The sequence below is a fragment of the Coenobita brevimanus genome, chromosome 63, assembly GCF_032717465.1.
Source record: "Coenobita brevimanus isolate Jiangsu-jjx chromosome 63, ASM3271746v2, whole genome shotgun sequence".
NCBI lineage: Eukaryota > Metazoa > Arthropoda > Malacostraca > Decapoda > Coenobitidae > Coenobita > Coenobita brevimanus.
Window position 1 is genome coordinate 12,287,065 of NC_137016.1, and position 23,894 is coordinate 12,310,958.

Below are 23,894 nucleotides of genomic sequence, written 5' to 3' on the forward strand. Positions count from 1 at the left end.
GTGAAATTCAGGCACTGGATTTTCACTGAACTTTATTGTCTTGATATACAAAGACCTTTATTCTAGTCGGTTGAGATCCCTGCACCTTTTCCTAAGCGATTTATTTTCCTTATTACACCTTACTGGCCTCTTCTACATAAATCCTTCCAATATCGCCATACTCTGCATAAATATACAAAAGGATATTAACCCGCCACATCCAAAACAAATCGCCTAGGGAAAGGTACATGGAAGCCTCCTTACCTGACGGGAATAAGGGACAAAATCATTAAAGAAAATAAATAAAGATAATAAATAATGTGGTCATCCATGGTGTAAGCAGAATGAGGAATAAATCGCTAAGGAGGAGGTGTTTCAGTTCAGCGGCCTGGAGTCTGGTACAGGCCGGATGGAGTGGCGGGGGCCGACTACGAATACCCGTTACCGTTATCGTTTATGAGTCCGTTACCGTTACCGTTGACCGGTCCATTTCCATTTCCGTTGGTATACCCATTTCCGTTCACTCCATTGCCATTTCCGTTGATAATTCCATTACCATTATCACCGTTGCCGTTAACACCGTTGGTATAGCCGTTGCCATTAACACCGTTGGTATAACCATTGACAATAACACCGTTGGTATAACCATTGCTATTAACACCGTTGGTATAACCGTTCCCGTTAACACCGTTGTTATACCCGTTGCTCTTACCACCGTTGGTATACCCGTTGCCATTACCACCGTTGGTATAGCGGTTGCCGTTAACACCATTTCTATAACCGTTGCCGTTAACACCGTTGGTGTAACCGTTGCCATTAACACCGATGCCATTACCACTGTTCGTATAACCGTTGACATTAATACCGTTGGTATAATCGTTGCCATTAACACCAATGCCATTAATACCGTTGGTATAACGGTTACCATTACCACCGTTGGCGAAACCATTACCATTAACACCGTTGCTAAATCCGTTGCCATTAACACCGTTGCTAAATCCGTTGCCATTAACACCGTTGCTAAATCCGTTGCCATTAACACCGTTGGTAAATCCGTTGCCATTAACACCGTTGGTATACCCGTTACCATTCACTCCGTTGCCATTAACACCAATGCCATTAATACCGTTGGTAAAACCGTTGCCAATAACACCGTTGGCATAACCGTTGCCATTAACACCTTTGGTATAACCATTGCCATTTGCTCCGTTGCCATTAACACCGTTGGTGTAGCCGTTGCCATTCACTCCGTTGCCATTAACACCGTTGGTGTAGCCGTTGCCATTCACTCCGTTGCCATTAACACCGTTGGTGTAGCCGTTGCCATTAACACCGTTGGTATACCCGTTACCATTCACTCCGTTTCCATTAACACCGTTGGTAAAACCGTTGCCATTAATACCGTTGGTGAAGCCGTTGCCATTGCCATTAACAACAGGAGGAAGGTAGGAGTTACCAATCGCACCGTTGCCATTAGTGAACCCGTTGCCATGGCCGTTGGTGAACCCGTTGCCGTTGCCATGGCCCAGTTTGGCAGCAACAGACACGCCCAGAACGGCTGTGCACGCGTGAACAACAGAACACCAATTAGTTGGGAGACAGAGAGAGAGAGAGAGAGAGAGAGAGAGAGAATAGGAGGGGGTGAGTGTTTTGGTAGGGCATAGGTCGATAGATAGATAGACATAGATTGATAAATAGATAGATAGATTCCTTAGGTTGGTCTGTTGGGCAAGTATATGAGTTATTATTTAGTGGAAGGTAATATTTTTCCTATACTAGACAACTGAAGCCACGTAGTTCATCCTATGATAAAAACAAATCTTAAATGTTGTCAAGAGCAAGTGTAATGAGCCAAGAAAGCTGTAAGTGTAAATCAATTAATAAAAAATAAAGTAATTAGAGCTCACAGCAAGTAGGTTGGCGGAGGGTTAGTGCCCCTCCCCGGAAAACAGCTAACTAAAAATACGAACAAGAAGCCTCGGACCAGGACTGACCAAAAGATGACGAACAAAGGACATGATACGGATGGCGACGTGGAATGTAAGGGTTGCAAATTATGAGATGAAAGAGAGAGAGAGAGATTGTCCAGGTGCTTGAGGGTGCGAAAGTGGATGTATGTGGATTAACTGAAACTAAATGGAGAGGTGAGGGTGTGAAAGAATGGAAGTATAGATGGGGTATATGTGGAGAAGTAGGTGAGAATGAGAGAGCAAAAGAAGAAGTGTGTATTGCCGTGAGTAACAGAGGGAAGGAGAATATAAGAGAGTATGAATCAGTTGGTTAAAGGATGGTGTGGGTAAGATTGAAAGCTGGGCTACAAATGTGGGCAATTGTGTGCGAGTATTCAGCAACGCAAGATCATGCAAGCAGAGTGAGAGAAGAGTTCTGGACAAATGTGGAAGGGTTCATGGAAAAGTCTGAAAGGCATGAGAGAGTGTGTTTGATTGATGAAATGAATGGTAAAGTAGGGAATGTGAAGGTGGATGAAGTAGTTGGTGAATGGGGTGTGCCTGCTGAGATAGATGAGAATGGCAGTGGTTTAGTGGACATTTGTGCTGGGAGGGGGTTGGTGATACCCAATACCCTCTTCAGGCACAAAATGATCCATAGGTATACATGGCGAGTGATGTGAAGGGTGGGAGGTGAACTGAATGAAAGGAAGGCAATGATTGATTATGTGTGTGTGGATGAAAGGATGTGAAGATGTGTAATGGATGCAAGAGCATAAAGAGGTTGGGGGCGTGGACTTTCTGACCACCACTTGGTGATGGTCAGAATGAAGGTCCAAGTAAAATGGAGAAATTGGAGCAGGGAAGGACGGGAGGAAGGAGTAGATGCAATGAGAGTGGAAAGGTTACAAGAAGGTGAGAAAGGCAGAATAAGAGAGAAGTGGAGGAATGATTGGGTGAATATGAATTGGAGCAGATGGGGGACGTGGAAGGTGTGTGCAAGATAGAAAAAAATATATGTGTTGTGTGTGAGGTGGTGTGTAGGGTGAAGAGAAGACGAAAGGAAGTGCAAGGAACAGCATGGTGGAATGAAGAAGTGAGACAGGTTGTGACACAAAAGAAGAAAGCATACAATGAATGGATGAGAAATAGGGGCGTGGAAGAAGTTGAGAGACGGAAGAGAGAGTTATATGTTGAAAGGAAGATAGAGGTGAAAAGATTAGTAAGAGAGAGAGAGAGAGAGAGAGAGTAAGAAGAGAGTGGATGAGGAATTTGGAAGGAATTTGAGTGTCAAGTGGAGGGAATGTAAGAAAATGTACTGGAAAGAGATAAAGAGAATTAGACAGGGTGGCAGTGAAGTTAGTAGGGGAGTGAAAGATGAAAATGGTAGTCTACTAGTGGAGAAAGGAGAAAAGGCGAGCAGATGGAGAGAACACTTTATGGAATTGTTGAACATTGAGAATGAAAGTAATGCGAGTATAAGTGGCTGGAGAATGGCTGAGAGAAGGAGGGAGGTGAGAAGAGAGGAAGAAATCAGTAGGATAGAAGTTGTGGAAGCAATGAAGAAAGTCAAAATGGGGAATACCCCAGGAACTGATGGAGTGTGTGGTGAAATGCTGAAGCATGGGGGAGGGATGGTGGTAGAATGGATGTGGATGATGTGCAGAATGGCCTGGGTGGAAGGTCGAGTTCCGGAGGATTGGAAGTTAGGTATAATTATTCCCATGTACAAAGGGAAAGGGGAAAAAGAAGTGTGTGGTAATCATAGGGGGATTTGTCTTCTTAGTGCAATAGGAAAAGTATATGGTAGGATATTTATTGACAGAGATAAGGAAATAACAGAGGAGAGAAGAACAGGGTGGCTTTGGGAAGGGAAGAGGTTGTGTAGATCAGATATTCATTCTTAGATATTTAATGGAAATGTTTCTAGAGAAGGGAAAGAAGTTGTATGTGGCCTTCAAGGATTTGGAGAACGCACATGACAGGGTGGACAGACAAGGATTGTGGAAAGTATTAAGAATATATGGAGTAGATGGGAAGTTGCTGAATACTGTGACGTGTATGTATGAGGGTGCCAAGGCTTCAGTGCATGTGGATAGTGAACTGAGTGAATTTTTCTCTTTGAAGGTTGGGTTGAAACAGGGCTATGTCATGTCTCCATGGTTGTTCAATCAGTACATGGATGGGGTTATAAAAGGGATACAAGGTAGGGCAGTGGATGTTAGAGTGGCCCTAGTGAGAGAGGGCAGTGTTTGGAAACTCCCTGTACAGTTATGGCAGATGATACTGTGTTGTTAAGTGAAGACGAAGGGGAGCTTCAAATCTTGGTGGATGAGTTTGGGAGAGTGTAAGTAACAGAATCTAAAGGTGAATGTACGGAAGAGTCAAATTATGGTCTTCGAGAGAAATGAAGTCAGTGAATGTACAGTGAGGTTGGGTGATGAGGAAACTGAAAATGTGAGTACGTTTAAGTACTTGGGTAGTGCGATGAGTAAGGATGAAAGTTTGAAGGATGATTTACTTGAAAAGGTACAACAAGGAAGAAATGTTGCTGGTTCCTTGGAAGCAGTGATAAGAAACAGGGAAGTGAGCATGGAAGTGAAAAAGTTACTACATGACAGTATTGTGATACCTACTCAAACGTATGGAAGTTGAGGTTGGACGTTGCTGGAGGGACACAAGTCAAGAGTGAAGGCAGTGGAAATGAGTTATATGAGAGGAGCCTGTGAAGTCACATGAAGACACAGCTGTGGTGTGGATGTGGATGTGAAAGGAAGCGTTAGGAAAAACACACTGAGGTGGTTTGGCCACGTAGAGAGGATGGAGAGTGAAAGACTGACGAGGAGAGTGTATGTGAGTGAGGTGGAAGGGGAGAGAGGGAGGAAGAGGCCAAGGATGAGATGGAGGGATGGAGTGGAGAGGTATTTGAGGGAGAGGTTTGTGAGCTGGGAGCAGGACAGTGAAATGGCGAGGGACAGGGCGACGTGGAGGCGATTTGTTTGTGGCCATCCCGTATGGGATTAAGGTGTCTGGCAATAGAGAGATAGATAGAACTCACCTGTCAGGACAACCCAGGTAGCGAGCTTCATCTCTCAGCAACCAAGATGTCTCAGGCTGCAACACATATAAATATTAATCAACATTTTAGAGTATGTTTTAAACATTATTCTAAAGTAGTTGATAGGAGAATAGGAAATGTTTATACATATGTGTTATTGTCGTGAAAATTCTCTGATGTTTTGTGGTTGACTCTGAATGTTGGTGTTTGTAATGTTATCGTTGTTTAAAGGTCGGAGCTAGCCAGGCTTATTATTATTATTATGATTATTATTATTATTATTATTATTATTATTTCTTTAACGTGTCTAGATCATTGTTTTATGCTCCGTTCCTGTTACTTTTGTGTTCAGTTACCCTTCTGTTTCGTGTTTCGTTACCTGTCTGTTTCTTTTTCCGTTACTTGTTTCGTGTTCCGTTGCCTGTCTGTTGTGGGGCTGGATCGTGTCTGTCTCTCTGTTCCTTCTGAAAGTCTTTATATATACTGTACTGGCTGATACCCCCCGATAGAGGCGAGGGGTCGGGCAGAGGGGGCATGGGGGACGTGGGGGTCAAGGCCTGCGTGTCGGAAAGTGAAACCTAATTCTCATAGGTTGAAGAATCTCCCTGACACCTTTTCCTAAGCGATTTATTTTGTTTTTTACACCTTGCTGTAGTTTTTAGCGATTTATTTTGCTTATTACACAACACCATCTTATTCTTGGTTATGGTATATAATTTCTTGTTTTACCGCCACTCAGGCCCATAACTTTCAACAGATGTTTGGCGGGGCTAGACCAAATGCATGTACTTCCGAATTACAAGCTTAAAATTAAATCGAAGCGCTTAAATTTGCAGATCATCCGTTTTTTTTTTTTAGTTTGATTCTACCTGAAAGTTGATGTTTAATGAGACATGTATGTTTAGTGATGGAGGTGGGTGTTTTAATAAAAGGCTTCACTATCTCCCAATCTAAACTTTCAACTCAAACTGTGAATTAGTGTAAAAATTTGGCCATTTTACTTTTTTGTTGCACAATGAGCACTTCTACCAAGATTTTTCTTTCACGCCTGCAGTAGAATTCAGGTAGAAATATACCGCCCTGCGTTTTAGTCTTATGGAAATGATAAGATAATCAATATTTAAGTACTCTGACGATTTAGTTTGTGATCAACTTGGATCAAATATAGAAGAAATCGATCAAACACATTTAGATTTGTTTGAATATTCAACAAAACTACTCAAAGTTATTCTTTCTTTTTATTTTCAAGTTCTGTCTTATAAGCCCTCAATCTTAGTAGAAGTTTTGACAGATTAATATATAGAAAACATTGGAGGCCTATTGTCCAGAAATTACTGCCCTGCCATGCCTTTTCCTCTACGATTTATTTTGCTTATTACACCTTACTTACGGATTCTATTACAAATTCTTTTCTAATACCGTCATAGCTTTTCCTAAGCGATTATTTTGTTAATTACATCTCACTGTCGTATTCTGTGTTGTATTAATCTTTCCAGTTCACACGTACGTTATCACAGGCGATTTATTTTGCTTATTACAACTTACTGTCCAATTCTGTGATGTATAAATCTTTCCAGTACCGCCATACTCTGCATAAATAACATACCAAAAGATATTCACCAGTCGGATCCAAATATAAATCATTTAGGAAAAGGTGTTACGGAGCCTCCTTACCCGGCTGGAATGCGGACTTAAGACTTTTTTATTTTTTAGTTTTACGCAAACTATCCCTTGACGTCCCTTCTTATCCCTCCAAAACTTACTCGACACATTCTTTATCTTTCCCTCACTCTCCATCCGTCACATGGTTTCCTTATCTCTCCATTCTATCCCTCCCTCTTCCTCTCATCCTTTCTTCATCTATCCTTTTTCCGTCCTTCCATTCTCCATCTCCACTCCTATCCCTCCCTCTCCTTTCCATCCCTTCTTCATCTATCCTTCTCCCTTCCATCCCTTCTTCATTTCACGCAATCATTCCTCCATCTCTTCCTCATCCCTCTCTGTTCCTTCCCTCTCCTCCCCTCTTCAACCCCTCTCGATCCCTCCATTCTCCCTCTCATTCCTCCTCCGCTTCCTCCTCTCTCTCTCCTCTCTTCTCCACCATCCCTCCATGTCACTACATCCATCTTCCTCTCTCCTCATCTCGACTGATTGCGTGCAGTGATAATAATGTTAATAATATGTTAGTTTTAATTAGTTACCCCCAAAGAGACTTCTTATAGTCTGATTGACCTGTGCAGCTGAAGTGTATGCAGCAAGTAGGGTGTGTTTGATACGCGGCTGCTGATTGGCCGCCGATGATGTCATTGAAGGAAATGCAGGCATGTACGCCCTGGGTGGATAATTTATTTCAAACGTCACTCATCGTTTTATGAAACTGTATAATCGGCTTTAATTTTCTTTGATAACAGTAAACTTTTAAAGCTAATTTTGACCTCTTCAGCTTCGGAAATTATTCCATATTTAATCTGGCAGATTGTATTGAAGGCAATTGAAAAATATAAATATATATGTGTTTAAATATGAAGAGGTGTATATTTAAATCATCGGCGGCCAATCGCAGCCGCGAAACAAACACACCCTACTCGCCCATTAATCTCAGCTGCACAGGTCAGTCAAACAGACTATATCATGAGCCTGCGCCATTTAATTCATTATTCATCCTTCTTAGTAAGTCTGTATCATATCTCTGTCTGTCTGTCTGTCTGTCTCTCACTCAAGCACTTCCTGAGAGAGGCACTGTTGGGGAAGAGATACATGCTCACCACACTGAGTCGACCCATTAGGAAGGACCAGCCACGCCCTTTGATCTCCCCAATATGTTTAGCCATTGCCTTGTCGCTCCCATTACCCCTCCGGCACCCCTTTCGTCTGCCCCTGCCACTACACCCATAACTACACCCATAATGTAGCCCTGAGAGACAATAAGTGTTTTGGGGTGTATAGCCTATACTCAGGTCAGATTCGAGGTGTATTTTGGTGTATTCTGCGAGGTGTGTGGCATCCTCCTGTATCAGAAATATAAGGAGAGGGAGTTACCTCCTCGCACTCCGTAGTAGACGGACTTGTGCTGTAGCCGCACACACACACACACACACACACACACACACACACACACACACACGTCGTCTAACACAGCAATTCATATGGGTATTCATCTATTACCCCCACATCCAGTAAAGCAGCCACGAATGACACTACCCTTGAGGTCAAACTAAGGTTACTTTAGGTCAGCCTGTCTCTAGATCAAGCCTGTGGTTCAAGAAAGTGACCTCCCAACAGAACCTGGCTATGATAGATCATGTCGGGCGCCCCGAGAAAGCTAAGGTGAGGACAGATCGACAACATCAGACAATACTCCTCTGTGCCCTGTTTCATCTCAGAATTTGTCCACTAATCTCTTCACTTGGCCATGATCCACCTGTGATCCACCTGGCTGCAATATCCACTTAGGAAGGTACGGCATCCTCTCACAGTCAACCCCTCTTGCTGACAATTACGAGCCAATAGACCTCATGGAAAGTATTGCATCTGCTTTCCTGCTTCATCTCAAATTTATTTACTGAAGAAGTCAAGTGGGCTACTACATATCTTAAAATCATTAGTCCCACAGTCCACCACAAGACCCATCACTCGAAGATTCCTTTAAGTCTGCACCACATCGCTTGAGATCGTTCATGGAGGCCATCTTCAGCTCAGTGACTCAAGTTGTTTACACGATTCCTTGTATTTACGTTTGTCTTCAGTAATACATCTCCATGCAATTCTCAGTCAACTTAGAGGGAATAACAGTGACAAGATACTAAACCAAAATTATCTGTGATAGCAATTTATTGCAGAAGTTTTTTTATCTTGCAGATTGGTTAACATCTTTTACAAACACCTCATCAAAACTCTGCCTTGTACTCTCACATCTGCAAGAGGAAAGTGACTCCGCACTGAAATCACACAAACATAACACACTAGCTCCCATCTAGCAACAAACTCTCATCTCTTTTCTGTCCAACTCTCTAATGCAAGAGTTAATCGTTATTCCCAGTCCTTCATGTATGTAACAGGTCAGCTCTGGAAATGTGTTCCTCTGTTTGTATTTCCCACCGCCTATGACCTCCATTCTTTCAAGTGCAGTATGTCCAGGCATCTCGAAATGAACAAATCTTGAATTTGGCTCCCTGTTATCTAGTTTTTATTTTTTCTTAGAGGGAACAATCTTGTTGGCTTCTGGCCTTTGGTTCCTTCTTCCTTGCACTAAAAAATATACAGACCACTTTGCCAACACACTACACACCCACTTTGCCAACACCTCTGATCGAAACACTACACTTACACTCACTCCTCCTTCATCATTTCTATAAATTAACCTTACTTAGCCTCTTTAACCTGGTGGCGTGTTTTATATCCTAAGTCTTATTACTGTTAGACATTGCTATTAGCCTCATAACTCATCCATCCCAAAATATCTTGCTGATCTATAGCCCTCTGAAATATGTTAACCATTTTTTAAAACTAAAGCGGTGGTTCCCAAACTCGAAACCAAAACAGATTTTCGGGAAAGAGGGGGGGAGGGGCATAAAAGGCTGTTTTTAAATTGCGATAGATTGCAAGGAACTCTGGGCATCAAAAAATAAATTACTGATTTTTGTTACTGGTACCTATTTTGACTTGGCAGCTGAGAAGCAACATTCTATTGCCATTTTGGAAAAAGTGTAGTAATTATTATCAATTTTTTTGTGTGTGGGGGGGGGGTTGACAGGAGAAATTAAGAGAGACATAAGGATTTTCATAGATCCTTAAGGTGGAAAGGAACGAAAAAAATGAAAACCATTGCTCAAAAAAAACCCATCCCATTCTCTCTCTCTCTCTCTCTCTCTCTGTTGGTAGTGGGTTGTTGATAGTAAAACAGGTAGTACATTTTCACTGATGTTTATGATGGCGTCTGTCTTTGCCAAGTAATTAAATACATAAGGACAGAGAATGAATAAATATTTGTCAATGGTGAGTCCTCGAGGGTAAGGAGGCTCCCTAGCACAACTTCCTTAGCGATTTATTTTCCGAACTACCCATTAATATCCTCTTTGCTTCCTATATCTTCTTAATGTCGACATAGATTATCAGACAAGGATATAGTAACGGAGCAGAATCAGCAAGAAATCGTTAAGGAAGACGCGTTTCGGCTCAGCGGCCTGGCGTCTGGTACAGGCCAGATGGAGTGGCGGGGGCCGAATACGAATACCTGTTGCCATTACCGTTGACCACACCGTTGTCATTACCTTTGACCAGACCGTTATTGTTACCGTTGACCACACCGTTGCCATTACCGTTGATCAAGCCGTTGCCATTGCCGTTGACCAGACCGTTGCCATTACCGTTGGTATAACCGTTGCCGTTAACACCGTTGCTGTTAAGTCTGCTTCTATATCCGTTTCCATTTAGTCTCCTGTGATATCCATTGGTGTAGCCGTTGCCGTTACCACCATTGCCGCTGGTGTACCCGTTGCCATTGACACCGTTGCCATTCACTCCGTTGGTATACCCGTTTCCATTCAGTCCATTACCGTTAATTCCGTTGGTGTAACCGTTGCCATTCACTCCGTTGCCATTAACACTGTTCGTGTAACTGTTGCCATTCAGTTCATCACCGTTAACACCGTTGGTGTAACCGTTGCCATTAACACCATTGGTGTAACCATTACCATTAACACCGTTGGTAAATCCGTTGCCATTAACACCGTTGGTATACCCGTTACCATTCACTCCGTTGCCATTAACACCAATGCCATTAATACCGTTGGTAAAACCGTTGCCAATAACACCGTTGGCATAACCGTTGCCATCAACACCTTTGGTAAAACCATTGCCATTCCCTCGGTTGCCATTAACACCGTTGGTGTAGCCGTTGCCATTAACACCGTTGGTATACCCGTTACCATTCACTCCGTTGCCATTAACACCGTTGGTAAAACCGTTGCCATTAATACCGTTGGTGAAGCCGTTGCCATTCACTCCGTTGCCATTAACACCGTTGGTGTAGCCGTTGCCATTAACACCGTTGGTGTAGCCGTTGCCATGAACATCGTTGGTGTAGCCGTTGCCATTAACGCCGTTGGTGTAGCCGTTGCCATTATCACCGTTGGTGTAGCCGTTGCCATTAACACCGTTAGTAAATCCGTTGCCATTAACACCGTTGGTGTAGCCGTTGCCATTAACACCGTTGGTGTAGCCGTTGCCATTAACACCGTTGGTGTAGCCGTTGCCATTATCACCGTTGGTGTAGCCGTTGCCATTCACTCCGTTGGTATACCCGTTACCATTTACTCCGTTTCCATTAACACCGTTGGTGAAACCGTTGCCATTAATACCGTTGCTGAAGCCGTTGCCATTGCCGTTGCCATTAACAGCAGGAGGAAGGTAGGAGTTACCAATCGCACCGTTGCCATTAGTGAACCCGTTGCCATGGCTGTTGGTGAACCCGTTGCCGTTGCCATGGCCCAGTTTGGCAGCAACAGACACGCCAAGAACGGCTGTGCACGCGTGAACAACAGAACACCAATTAGTTGATAGAGAGAGACAGAGAGAGAGAGAGAGAGAGAGAGAGAGAGAGATGAGAAAAGGAGGGGGTGAGTGTTTTGGTAGGGCATAGGTCGATAGATAGATAGACATAGATTGATAAATAGATAGGTAGATTCCTTGGGTTGGTCTATCGGGCAAGTATATGAGTTATTATTTAGTAGAAGGTAATATTTTTTCTATACTAGACAATTGAAACCACGTAGTCCATCCTATGATAAAAACAAATCTTAAATGTTTGTCAAGAGCAAATGTAATGAACCAAGAGAGCTGTACTGTAAGTGTAAGGCAATTAATACAAAAGAAACTAATTAGAACTCACCTGTCAGGACAATCCAGGCAGCGAGCTTCATCTCACAGCAACCAAGATGTCTCAGGCTGCAACACATATAAACATTGATCAACATTTTAGAATATTTTTTGAACATTATTGTAGTTGACAGGAGGATACGAAATGTATATACATTAAATATATGTTATTGTCGTGTCAAATCCCTGACGTTTTGTGGTGGACTCTGAATGTTAGTGTTTGTAATGTTATCTATGTTTAAAGGTTGGAACTAGACAGGTTTATGTCTATGTTTATTATTATTATTATTATTATTATTATTATTATTATTATTACTATTATTATTCTTATTGTTGTTTCTTTTACGTGTTTGTATCATTGCTTTATAATCTGTTCCTGATTCTTTCGTGTTCCGTTACCTGTCTCTTGTGGGGCTGGATCGTGTCTGTCTCTCTGTTCCTTCTGAAAGCTTTTATATTTACTGGGTGATCCCCCCCCAGAGGCGGAGGGAGGGGGAGAGGGGGGCAATGGGGGCTTGGGGGTCAAGGCCTGCGTGTCGGAAAGTGAAACCAGATTCTCGTCGGCGAAGGAAGCATCCTAACACCTTTCCTGAAGCGATTTCGTTTTGCTTTTTACCCCTTTCTGTGCTATTAAGCAATTTATTTTGCTTATTGCACCATACTGTTCTATTCTTTGTTATATAAATCCATTCCAATACCGCCATGCCTTCTCCTAAAAGATTTATATTGCTAATTACACCTTACTTTCCTACTCTGCGTAATATAAATCCTTCCAGTGCCTCCATACTCTGCATAAACAACGTACCAAAGGATACTAACCAGCCATATCCAAAATTAATCGCTAAGGAAAAGATGAGAGAGAGCCTCCTAAGCAACGAGAATGCTGGCCTTGGTATACCCTTTTGTGTAGTATACTTGGCTTTATGGCAAAGATATACTGCATACATCCTTACAAGTATACACATAAGAGTATACAGGGGTACAATAGAAGACAATGATTAGTATGCATATAAAGTTTGTTTCGGAAAATACAACTTCCTTCTTTTCCCATCCCTTTCTCCCTCCCATCTCTTACCTGTTCATTCTATCCTGCTCTCTCTCCCTCTCATACTTTCTATTGCAGATCTCTCCTGCTCCATCCCTTCCTCTCCCTCATCCCTTCTTCATCTATTCTTCTTCATTGAATCCTTTCAAAATCTCTCATGCTCCATCTCTCTCTCTCCCTCCAGTCTCCTGTTCATTTATCCTTCTCCCCTCCATCCCTTCTCCACCTCACTTCCCTCATCCCTCTCTCACCCTCCCATCCCTTCATCTATCTTTTTCGCTTGCATCCTTTCAACATTTCTCTACCTACATCCCTCTCTCTCCCATCTTCTCCCTATTCCTCTCCTTCCCCTCCCTTTCCATCCCTTCACAATCTCTACTTCTCCCTCCCATTCCTCTTCCACTTTTTCCTCTCCCTCTCATTTCTTCTCCACCATCCCTGCATCTCACTACATCCATCTTCCTCCCTCCTCATCTCGACTGATTGCGTGCAGTGATAATAATGTTAATAATATGTTGGTTGTAATTAGTTACACCCAAAGAGACTTATAAATATCATGATCCTGCGTCATTAATTCATCATTGATCCTCCTCAGTAAGTCTTTATCATTTATCAGTCTCTCTCCCTCCCTCCCTGTGTGTGTGTGTGTGTGTGTGTGTGTGTGTGTGTGTCCCTCTGCCTGTTTGTCTGTGTGTGTGTGTGTGTGTGTGTGTGTGTGTGTGTGTGTGTGTGTGTGTGTGTGTGTGTGTGTGTGTGTGTGTGTCTGTCTGTCTGTCTCTCTTTCTCTGTCTGTCTCTGTCTTTCTGTCTGTCTTTCTGTCTCTCTGTCTCTCTCTCTCTCTCTGTCTGTGTGACTGTCTTTTTGTCTGTTTGTCCGTCTGTCTGTCTGTCTGTATGTATGTATGTAAGTATCTCTCTCTCTCTCTCTCTCTCTCTCTCTCTCTCTCTCACTCTTGAAATCTTCCTTCTTATGTGGCCTAAAAATAATCTTACAATTCCATTCGGAAAAATATCCTAAGGTTATTAAATCTGAGTAATCGCTGGATTTATAAGATTATTTTTTTCTCTCTTCCTTGCACCAGACTTAGGCTTGTAATCTTCTCGGTTAAGCAAGCTCCCTAACAACTCTACCTTAGCGACTTATTTTTGGATATGGCTGGGTAATATCGTTTTGTAGGTTATTTATGCAGAGTATGGTGTTGTTTGGGTGACTGATATACCACAGAAGAGGAGAGCTAGGTGTTATAAGCAAAATAAATCGATTAGGAAAAGAAGTTAATGAGACTATGGGCTTAAGGGCTATTTTTTTTTTTTTTTTTTTTATGTATTTCCACCTCTTGGTCGTCCCTTTCTCATGGTCCAGTAGTCCACATCCACATAACTGATGGCGCCACACACCGTCACTTATCACAAGTTATGTTCCATGTGTATGACTTTTAGCATCTCTCTCTCTCTCTCTCTCTCTCTCTCTCTCTCTCTCTCTCTCTGTGTTCTTACCTAATTCTTACCTAATTGTATCTTTACAGGAATGAGTCAAGCTCGTATTGTCCCGTGTCTTAGACCATATTTATCGTACATATCCTTAAATTTGTGAATTGTTTTGGCACACACTATTTCATTCGGTAGTGCATTCCATTGATCAACTGCTCTGTTTGGGAAACTGAATTTCCTTACGTCTTTATCACCTCTCTTCTTATGCAGTTTTTTGCAGTGTCCTCTTGCTGATGCTTCTCCATATGTTAAGTAATCATTTTTGTCTATTTTCTCCTTTCCTGATATGCACTTATATAGCATTATCATGTCACCTCTTTTCCTTCTCTCCTGTAGTGTTGGTAGATTCAGTTTATTTAGTCTTTCTTCGTAGCTTAGGTCCCTTAAGCTTGGTATCCATCTTGTAGCGGCCCTTTGAACTTTTTCAATCTTGTCTATATGCTTTTTGAGATGAGGACTCCAGACTACTGATGCATATTCCAGGGTTGGTCTAATGAATGATGTTATTATCCTTCTTAGCTTGTCTTCATTTATGTATGTGAATGCTATTCTCATATTTGCAAGCAGTGTATACATGTTCCGTACCTTCTCGCTGATGTGGTCAGCCGGAGATAGTCTGTTATTGATAATCACACCTAGGTCTTTCTCTCTTTCTGATGTGTATAGGGTTTTATTTCCTAACTTATAATCCCAATCAGGTCTTTTTCCACTTTTACCAAACTTGATTACATGACACTTGTCCACATTGAATTCCATTTGCCATGTACTACTCCATTCATGAAGTTTATTTAATTCTTCTTGTAGCTCCCTACAAGAGTCTGTGCTAGTAATTCTCCTTTGTATTTTTGCATCATCTGCAAACATGTTCAGATAGCTCTCATTTCCAGTGTTACTGTTTATATCATTTATGTACACTAGAAACATGATTGGTGCCAGCACCGAACCCTGTGGTACTCCACTAGTCACTTCTTTCCATGATGAGTAGTTTCCTCTTAGTACTGTCCTCATTTCTCTTTTTATGAGAAAGTCTTGCATCCAACAAAACAGTTTGCCTCGAATTCCTCCTTGATGGTACAGCTTCCATAAAAGTCTTTGGTGTGGTACTGTGTCAAAAGCTTTCTTGAAATCTAAATAGATACTGTCCACCCATCCTTCCCTTTCCTGTATTGTGTTTGTTACTCTGTCATAGTAGCTCAACAGATTAGTAACACATGATTTTCCTTTTCTGAAACAAAACTGTCTTTCTGTTATCATACTGTGTTCTTCTAGATGATTTACCCAAGCTTTTCTTATAAGTTTTTCTAATACCTTGCTTACAACACTGGTCAGTGATACTGGTCGGTAGTTGAGAGGATTTTGTCTATTTCCTTTCTTGAATAAGGGGACTATATTTGTTTTTTTCCAGATATCAGGTAGTTTCCCTTGACTCAAGGATTTCTTGAAAATTAAAAATAATGGTTTACTTAACTCCTTTGCACATTCTCGTAACACCCAACATGAAATTTCATCAGGACCACTTGCTTTTCCTCTGTCTAATCTACTTAACTCCTCTTGTATTACTTTTTCTGCTATTTGTATATCTGGTAGTATGTGTGGACATGCGTGTTCCACATATTCCCTCTCAAAATTTTTTCTTCTGTAAAAACTAATTGGAAATTCTTATTTAGTGCTTCACAAATATCTTTCTCTTGTGTATAAGTGATTCCCTCGTCCGTGATGGATTGTATTATATCTTTTACTTTGGTTTTGCTTCTGATATAGCTGTAAAACAGCTTTGGTTGATCACTACTTTTATTTATTATATCCTCCTCAAACTGTTTTTGGGCTTCCCTCCTTATTCTTGTATAGTCGTTTCTTGCCTGTTTGTAATTATTATACGCCCTTTCACTATTGTGTCTTCTGTATCTATTCCACAACAAATCTCTTCTTTCTTTTGATTTTTTACATTCTGTATTGAACCATTTCTGTATTTTCTTATCTGCTTCTTTGTGTTGTGGGATGTACTTCTGGACTCCTATTTCATAAAATTCACAAAAATTTTTATATACAGCATTTAAATCTTGTCCTCTAAGCTCATTTTCCCAATCAACTTCTAAGAAATACTTCTTTTGGTCTTGATAATTTCCCTTTTTATAGTTTAGTCTCTTTTTGTAACTGTCATTGCTGTTTACTATGTCATATGCTATCCTGAAGTTATAATTTAGTACTGCATGATCGCTTTTGCCGAGTGGAGGGTGATATATTAAACTGTCAATGTCATTTTCTTGCCTAGTAAATATTAGATCTAGCACTGAAGGTACATCAAGTCCTCTTTTTCTAGTGGTTTCCCTCACGTGTTGCGTTAAGAAAAACTCTTGTACGAGATCCAGGAGCTTTTGGTCCCAACAGCTTTCTTGGCTATTTATATCTAGAGTATTCCAATTTATATTTGTATTGAAATCCCCAGTTAGTATAATTCTTTCCGATTTCTCTTCCATTTTATGTAGCAAGGATCTTATACTCTGAATTGTACTCTCTGCCAGGTCCTCATATTCGTCTCTTTCCCATGTGTTTGATCTGGGTGGCATATACAAATTGGCTACAATTACTTTACCTTCAGATGTGTCGATCTCTACTGCAATCAGTTCTACTTGTGATGGTATATCTAGGTTTATTTCCTTGACTTTTAGATTTTTCTTAGTTAATATTATAATTCCTCCTCCTTTTTTTTAAATTTCTGTCTCTTCTCCATATATTGTATTCCTCTAAGTTTAGTATGTCATTGGATATCCTTGGTGTTAATTTTGTCTCAGTTAGGCATATTAATTGTGGTTCATTTTCTCTGACATAATCATTCATCTCTAGTAATTTAGATACCATTCCATCCACATTTGAGTACATCAACTTTATCATCTTGTTTATATACTTGTCATGACATGGTTCTACTAACTTCCTCCTTTTTCTTCCATCCTGTTTGTGTACCACTTTCGTACCTGCAATCCTATTACTTTGTAAAAAATTTCTTCTTGTCCTCTTCTGATCTTCCCTCATTTTTTGTTTTTGCTTTCTCCCTTTTCTCTTTCAGTAATTCCAGTTCCTCTTGTGTTAGACATCTTTTTATCCATACATTTTTGAACTCCTCTTTTTCCATAAGATTCTTTGCATTTTTTAGTATCTCTTCCACAGTGTTTACACTCTGGAAAGTCACCTTTAGAGGTCTTGTCTTGCTTTTCTCGTATTTCCCTAACCTTTTGTGTTCCTCTATGTCTTTACTACAGATTTCCTCTGATACTTCTTTCAGTAAGCTCATTACATTTGCCATCTCCTTTTTGTCTCTAGTGATTTTGTTTTTAATTTCTTCCTCTTCTATACCAGTGATTACTATTGATTTATTTATTTCTACTGAATCTCTGACTAACTTTGGATTGTTTTGGATTATTCTTTTCACTTCCTTTTTAATGTTTTTTTTCCTCCACCCTTGTTTCTAAGTCTTTCTTTACTTTCACCATTTCAGCATACGTGATTTCTACATCATTTTTGTAGCTTTGCACAGCTTCATTCACCTGTGTTATCTTCTCCTCAATATCACTGCTCTGGTCCATAAGACTGCTTGCTTGTCTAATTGTCTCTGTGTCATTTTTTAACTCTTCCATAACATTCTCGTGATTAACTACTGTACTTCCCATTTCACTCACTTTCTTCCTAAGGGTATTCAATTCCACTGTTAGTTCACTGATGGTTGTGTCTTTCTTATTGGCCTCCCTTCCCAGTTTTTCTATCTCTTCCTTTTGCAAGTGCATTTGCTTCTTTATTTCATCAATTTCATTTTTGAAAGCCATTTCTAGTTTGTGTACACGTTCAACCAGTCTATTGTGAGTCTCCACTTCAACTAGTTCTTAGTAGAAATCATCATTTTGCTTTTTACTTTTATCCCTTTCTTTTCCAAATTTGTTTTACTGAAGTATGTATCCTTTTTGTAATACTAAATGAACAGAGTATGTACTTACAGTGTGCACGCTTTCCCCGTCTTTCTGTAGTATAAACAAACCCAGCTGACTCAACGCATCGTGGTTCTTTGTTGTTTGAAACAGTCTTATTTAAACTTATTATTTCTTTCCCTTTTAATAATGAAAAATCATTTAGTCTAACCTGGTACAGAGCTTGACTCATTCAAAGATACTTATTTAGGTAATGCCTCTGGCCGTGTTGAGCTGGTATGGAGCGCCGGTACAGACGTCCACCTCCGACGATGCCGTGTGTGTGTGTGTGTGTGTGTGCCATAGTCTGTCCATTATTGCCTGTCCTTCAGTGACATATCTTTCTCCAGGTAATAGGTCTCTCACTAATTAACTCTCACGTAACAAATTTTCCACCTGTCCATGTTGAATGCTGAGTTGTTATAAGAAATGGGAAGTGAAATATGAAGCTATTCTCTTTTTACATTAACTTGGCCCAAAACTGCCTTATCTCCATCATGTATGGTGAGTTGTGAAAATATTTTAACAATGGGATGTGATGATTATTGTGACAAAAAGGTCTGGAAAGGATGTAGAGTTGTAGTGTCATCTTTTTCTGCCACTGAGCGACGTGAAATAAGCTTGAATACATGAAAATCTGGGCTAAGTTAGAGTGAAAAGAGTATAGATATGAAGAAATGTTAAAGGAATGGTGTATGGATGGAATACTATACCTCTTTTACAGTAACTTGACCCAAAATTTTCGTCCTTTTCCAGCGTATTTCACGTAGCTTTGTGGCAGAAAAAGACAAAGCTATGGCTCTACATCCTTTCCATAGCACTTATTCATGACTAGCACTGCTTTCAAGTGTTAATCTCTTGTTATAGGTCCGCATTCAAAATGGAGAGATGACAATTTTAGTCCAAGTTAGAGTAAAATGAGTATAGTTGATTATAACCTTAAATATCAGGAAATATCAATGTAAATCAATCAGACTGACTATAGTACTAAACAGAGCACAAAGTCTCAACGTCTAAGCTCTAAAAACTGTTGAATGACTTTTTTTCCTTGGCCCTATATTCATCTTAGTCTTTAATGTTGGGACTGGGTAGCTTAGTCCGGGGTCCCTACGAGAGAAAGAGAGAGACAGAGAGACAGAGACAGACAGACAGACAGACAGACAGAGAATGTACTGTGTGTGTGTGTGTGTGTGTGTGTGTGTGTGTGTGTGTGTGTGAGAGAGAGAGAGAGAGAGAGAGAGAGAGAGCGAATGTACTGTGTGTGTGTGTGTGTGTGTGTGTGTGTGTGTGTGTGTGTGTGTGTGTGTGTGTGTGTGTGTGTTTGTGTGTGTGTGAGAGAGAGAGAGAGAGAGAGAGAGAGAGAGAGAGAGAGAGAATGTACTGTGTGTGTGTGTGTGTGTGTGTGTGAGAGAGAGAAAGAGAGAGAGAAGGGGGGAGACTACATATTTCATAACTACACATATCGTATCTCCACAACCACTTTCACTAACGGATCCAACACTCTAATAATTACTCTCCTGCCACACTTCTTTCCTATGTAGTCCTTTGCCTGAGAATAGAGATGGTAACCTTACCAGGCATACATCACTCTCAAGACCCTGACCTCCACAACGCTGCTGTTTACCTTCATGTTTCCATTAGGCACATTCCTCTCTGTCACTCTTCCGTACCTAATTCCCCATTTCTGTCTTCCTCGTCTCCATTACAGCGAGTTATCTCTCTCTCTCTCTCTCTCTCTCTCTCTCTCTATATATATATATATATATATATATATATATATATATATATATATATATATATATAGCTTGTCTCTCTAAATTAGGCTTCATTAGCAGCTTATATCTGTCCTGGTACACTTGTAAATTATGTCATAGAAGTAGGATATAAATAAATTCATATCATAAGGGCACCGATTTTATTACATGGCAGGACACATACCTTGGATATATTTGTCACAAGCGAGAGAATAGAGGAATTTGTCTTTTTACTCTAGGAACTCTATGATCTTTAACACAATCTTTTCTCGTGGGTGTGAACTGCAAAAGCATGAACAGTACTGAAAACGTTGCCCATAAACCATTGATGAGTTTTATTGACATCATATTATCCTAGTATCAAGGTCAGTACTAAAAAATTTTCTAGATTCTGTGACTGACGTTTTTGAGTTACTTTACACATAACGAGAATGTGTGTGATTGTGAGGGTGTTCTTGATGTACAATCGCCCTCAGTTATACGTACCACAAGATGTAGTGTGTTCGATATTTTAAATGACATTAGTGGATCTTTTTTCATCTCACCTCTAATGTATCAAACAGACAAGTTACAGTGATCAGACCACAGTATACTTCGAGGTAAAAACACATACACAGGTGCCACATAATATCCCAAACACACCACCACCTGGACCACTAATAATTGACAGCGATTGTAAGTTAATTTTATCACGGGTTACCCATTGATAATCACGCAAAAGACTCCTCTAGGTCCAAGTTTTCCTCCAACGGATGAGATTGGTTACGTGCTGAAGACGCTGCCTTCTTTCTCCTTCCGACGGCTCGTCTGCTGGGGGATCGGTAGAAGGATCATTTGGGGTTGGATCAGGGTTTGTAGGATCACTGGGAGAAGGATCAGGGTTTGTAGGATCAGGGTTTGTAGGATCACTGGGAAAAGGATCAGGGTTTGTAGGATCATGGTTTTTAAGGGTCGGGGTTTGTAGGATCATTGGAAGAAGGATCAGGGTTAGTAGGATCAGGGTTTTCAGGGTCGGGGTTTGTAGGTTCAAGGTTTTTTGGGTCGGAGTTTGTGGGATCAGGATTTTCAGGGTCGGTTTTCGTAGGATCAGGGTTTGTACGATCCGCGTTTGCAGGATCAGGGTTTGTAGGATCAAGGTTTGTAGGATCAAGGATTGCAGGATCAGGGTTTGTAGGATCAGGAAGAAAAGGATCAAGGTTATCAGGGTCGGGGTTTGTACAGTAGGATCGGGGTCTGTAGGATCAGTGTTTGCTGGATCACTTGGCGCAGGATCAAGGTTTGTAGAGTCGCTTGGTGCAGGATCAGAGTTTGTAAGATAGCTTGCTGCAGAATCAGGGTTTGCAGGATCAGGATTTGCAGGATCAGGGATTGTAGGACCAGGGTTTGTAGGATCAAGATTTGTAGGATCTTCTGGTGAGGGATCAGAGTTTGCAGGATTATTTCCTGAAGGATCTAGGTTTGTAGGATCGTCTGTGGTGAAATAGGATTGCCTGAAGGGCTGGCTGGATCACCTGCAGGACTGGGTGGATCACCTGCAGGACTGGGTGGATCGACTGGTCTGGGTGGATCATTAGGACTGGGTGGAACACTTCTGCGTGGATCACAGTGAATGAATGGATCACAAGGATTGTCTAGATCACTAGGACTGGGTGGATCACTAGGAGAAACGGGTGGATCACTTCTGGGTGGATCACTAGGAGAACCGGATGGATCACTTCTGGGTGGATCAGAAGGAAGACCATTGGCATTAGACCTTGTTCTCTACGTCACCTCGGGGTCAGGCTGGGATGGATTGGGATTATTCGCTGGGTCATCCTGGGTTGGGCTTGGGATTTCACGTTTGGTGGCCACGATATTGGAATTAGTGCTGGGATTAGGGGGGTTGGGACTTTTTTTTTTTTATGTGACCGACTCTGGGCATAGGCTTCACAGCCTGCTTACAAGGCGCAGTAGTCTTCCTAAGGCACCGTACACCTCTACATGTCACCACTTCGGCGCTAACACGCACCGTCCATATTGAATACATGCTAGGGCTGTCTCATACAGGACTGGTGTATTGGTATTAGCGGGGGTATTTTTACGACATGTCGGCCGGTCTTTTTTTTTTTTTTTTTTTTTTTTGAGATATTCGTCCGAGCAATGCTGGGACACGGGCAAACAAAGAGCCCGTCAGAGATGCGCTTAACTTGCGCGAGCTTGAATTATCGAGGGGGTGGGTATTCCCTGACTGTTTTGAGTAATAATTGTAAAGGAGCACGTGCAACAATGCAAGCGGCATCCAGGAAATCATCCCCTGTCCGAGCAAAAGTCGTGTCAGGGTGAGACCTGAGCATGGTAGTGGCTGGGCAGTACAGAAGATAGTGAATGAGTGGCTCCACAGATGTGACCAAACAATGGGTACACGGGTCTGGCTCTGTACCGACAATTTGTTTGTAGCATGGAAACCCCAGATGTAAGCGCCTGAGCCTCACTACAATATAGTTGGGTATGCCTTTAAAGGGTAACAAAAGAGAATATGATGTTGCGGTGGCATACCATGTAGCAGAGCGAGAGCCTTCTGTAACCAAAAGCTGATGTTCCTCTCGAGACTGCCTGCTAATAGTAGCAGTGAGAGTGCTAATGACGTGCGATAGGCTGGGGCGCAGTTTAAATGTGACGTCAGGAAGCGAGCAAGCTGAGCGTGCTGTGTCATCAGCACGCTCATTGCCGCTGATTCCAACGTGACCTGGGAGCCAATGGAGAATAATAGTGGCACCCCTACGGACGAGAAGGGATGCAAAAGTAAAAATCGCCGTCAGAAGAAAGACGTTGTCCTTAAGGGAGAAAGATCTTAGCTTCTGAAGGGAGGAAAGTGAGTCTGTGTGAATTACGACACGGTGATGATGATGGTGATGAGCGTGGCGCAATGCACCCAGGACGGTGGCAAGCTCAGCCTGAAAAGCAGATACACCCTGAGAGAGTCTCCAAGATTCAATTGTTTGGCCAGAGACACAGGCCGTCCCAGCAGAGCCATCAGAGGATACTGAACCATCCGTAAAATAAGTGGCTGAGTCTGGTGAATCTAGAGCCGCAACCCAACTAAGACCCTCTTGACAGAGGAGTGCAGGAATGGAAGTTCGAGGTTTGGCTTCAGAGGGGCATACAAATTTAAAAAGAGGGGGGTCCCATGGTGGTGGATCAGTGTACCCAGGAAAGGGAGAGTCAGGGTCTTGGCAGAAGCTCGCAGCAGCTCCCAGTCCATGGATAACAGCAGTTGTAGTCCGGGCCCAGTCATGCTGAGTGGCAGGCTCGGGTGGGCGGCACAAAAGACGTCGTAGCAGGGCAGAGACAGGCAGGTGGGGCCAGCACTGTATCAGCTGCAGAGTGATGACTGCCGCTCGTAGCGCAACACGATGCGCCAGAGATGGCAAACCACTCTCCATATGGAGATTGACAATCCGGGTCCAGGGTGGAGCACCCAGCATGATACGGAGTGCATTGTTCTGAAGAACCTCCAGAGATCTGGACTCTGGTGGAGCGAGTCCGGTCAAACAGATGGCACTGTAGTCCACCAGGGATCTGATGGCATGTATATAAAATGTTCGGAGGACTGAGTAAGACACCCCCAAACTCCGCTTGGAGAGATTGCGGAGAGCAGCCAGTCTGGTGGAAGCATGCTCCCGCAGGTACCGAACATGGCAGGCAAAAGTAAAACCCCTGTCAAGCCAGACTCCCAGATACTGATGCACAGTGACAAGAGAGAGCTGCTGGCCCCCAAGCAGCATAGGAAAGTCTGGGGGACGGAGTC

At 42.0% G+C, this 23,894-nt stretch overlaps 1 protein-coding gene across 1 annotated transcript; it reads right to left on the reverse strand.

Moving 5' to 3' along the window:
* Positions 1 to 359: 359 nt before the first annotated feature.
* LOC145404372 (uncharacterized) lies at positions 360 to 23,381 on the reverse strand. Its single transcript, XM_080275895.1, is given in 9 exon segments — positions 360 to 1,537; positions 10,170 to 10,327; positions 10,874 to 11,350; positions 11,456 to 11,507; positions 11,876 to 11,931; positions 19,844 to 19,902; positions 20,874 to 21,577; positions 22,643 to 22,864; positions 23,294 to 23,381. Coding segments are annotated over 9 exon segments (2,994 nt in total).
* Between the last annotated feature and the right edge of the window lie 513 nt (positions 23,382 to 23,894).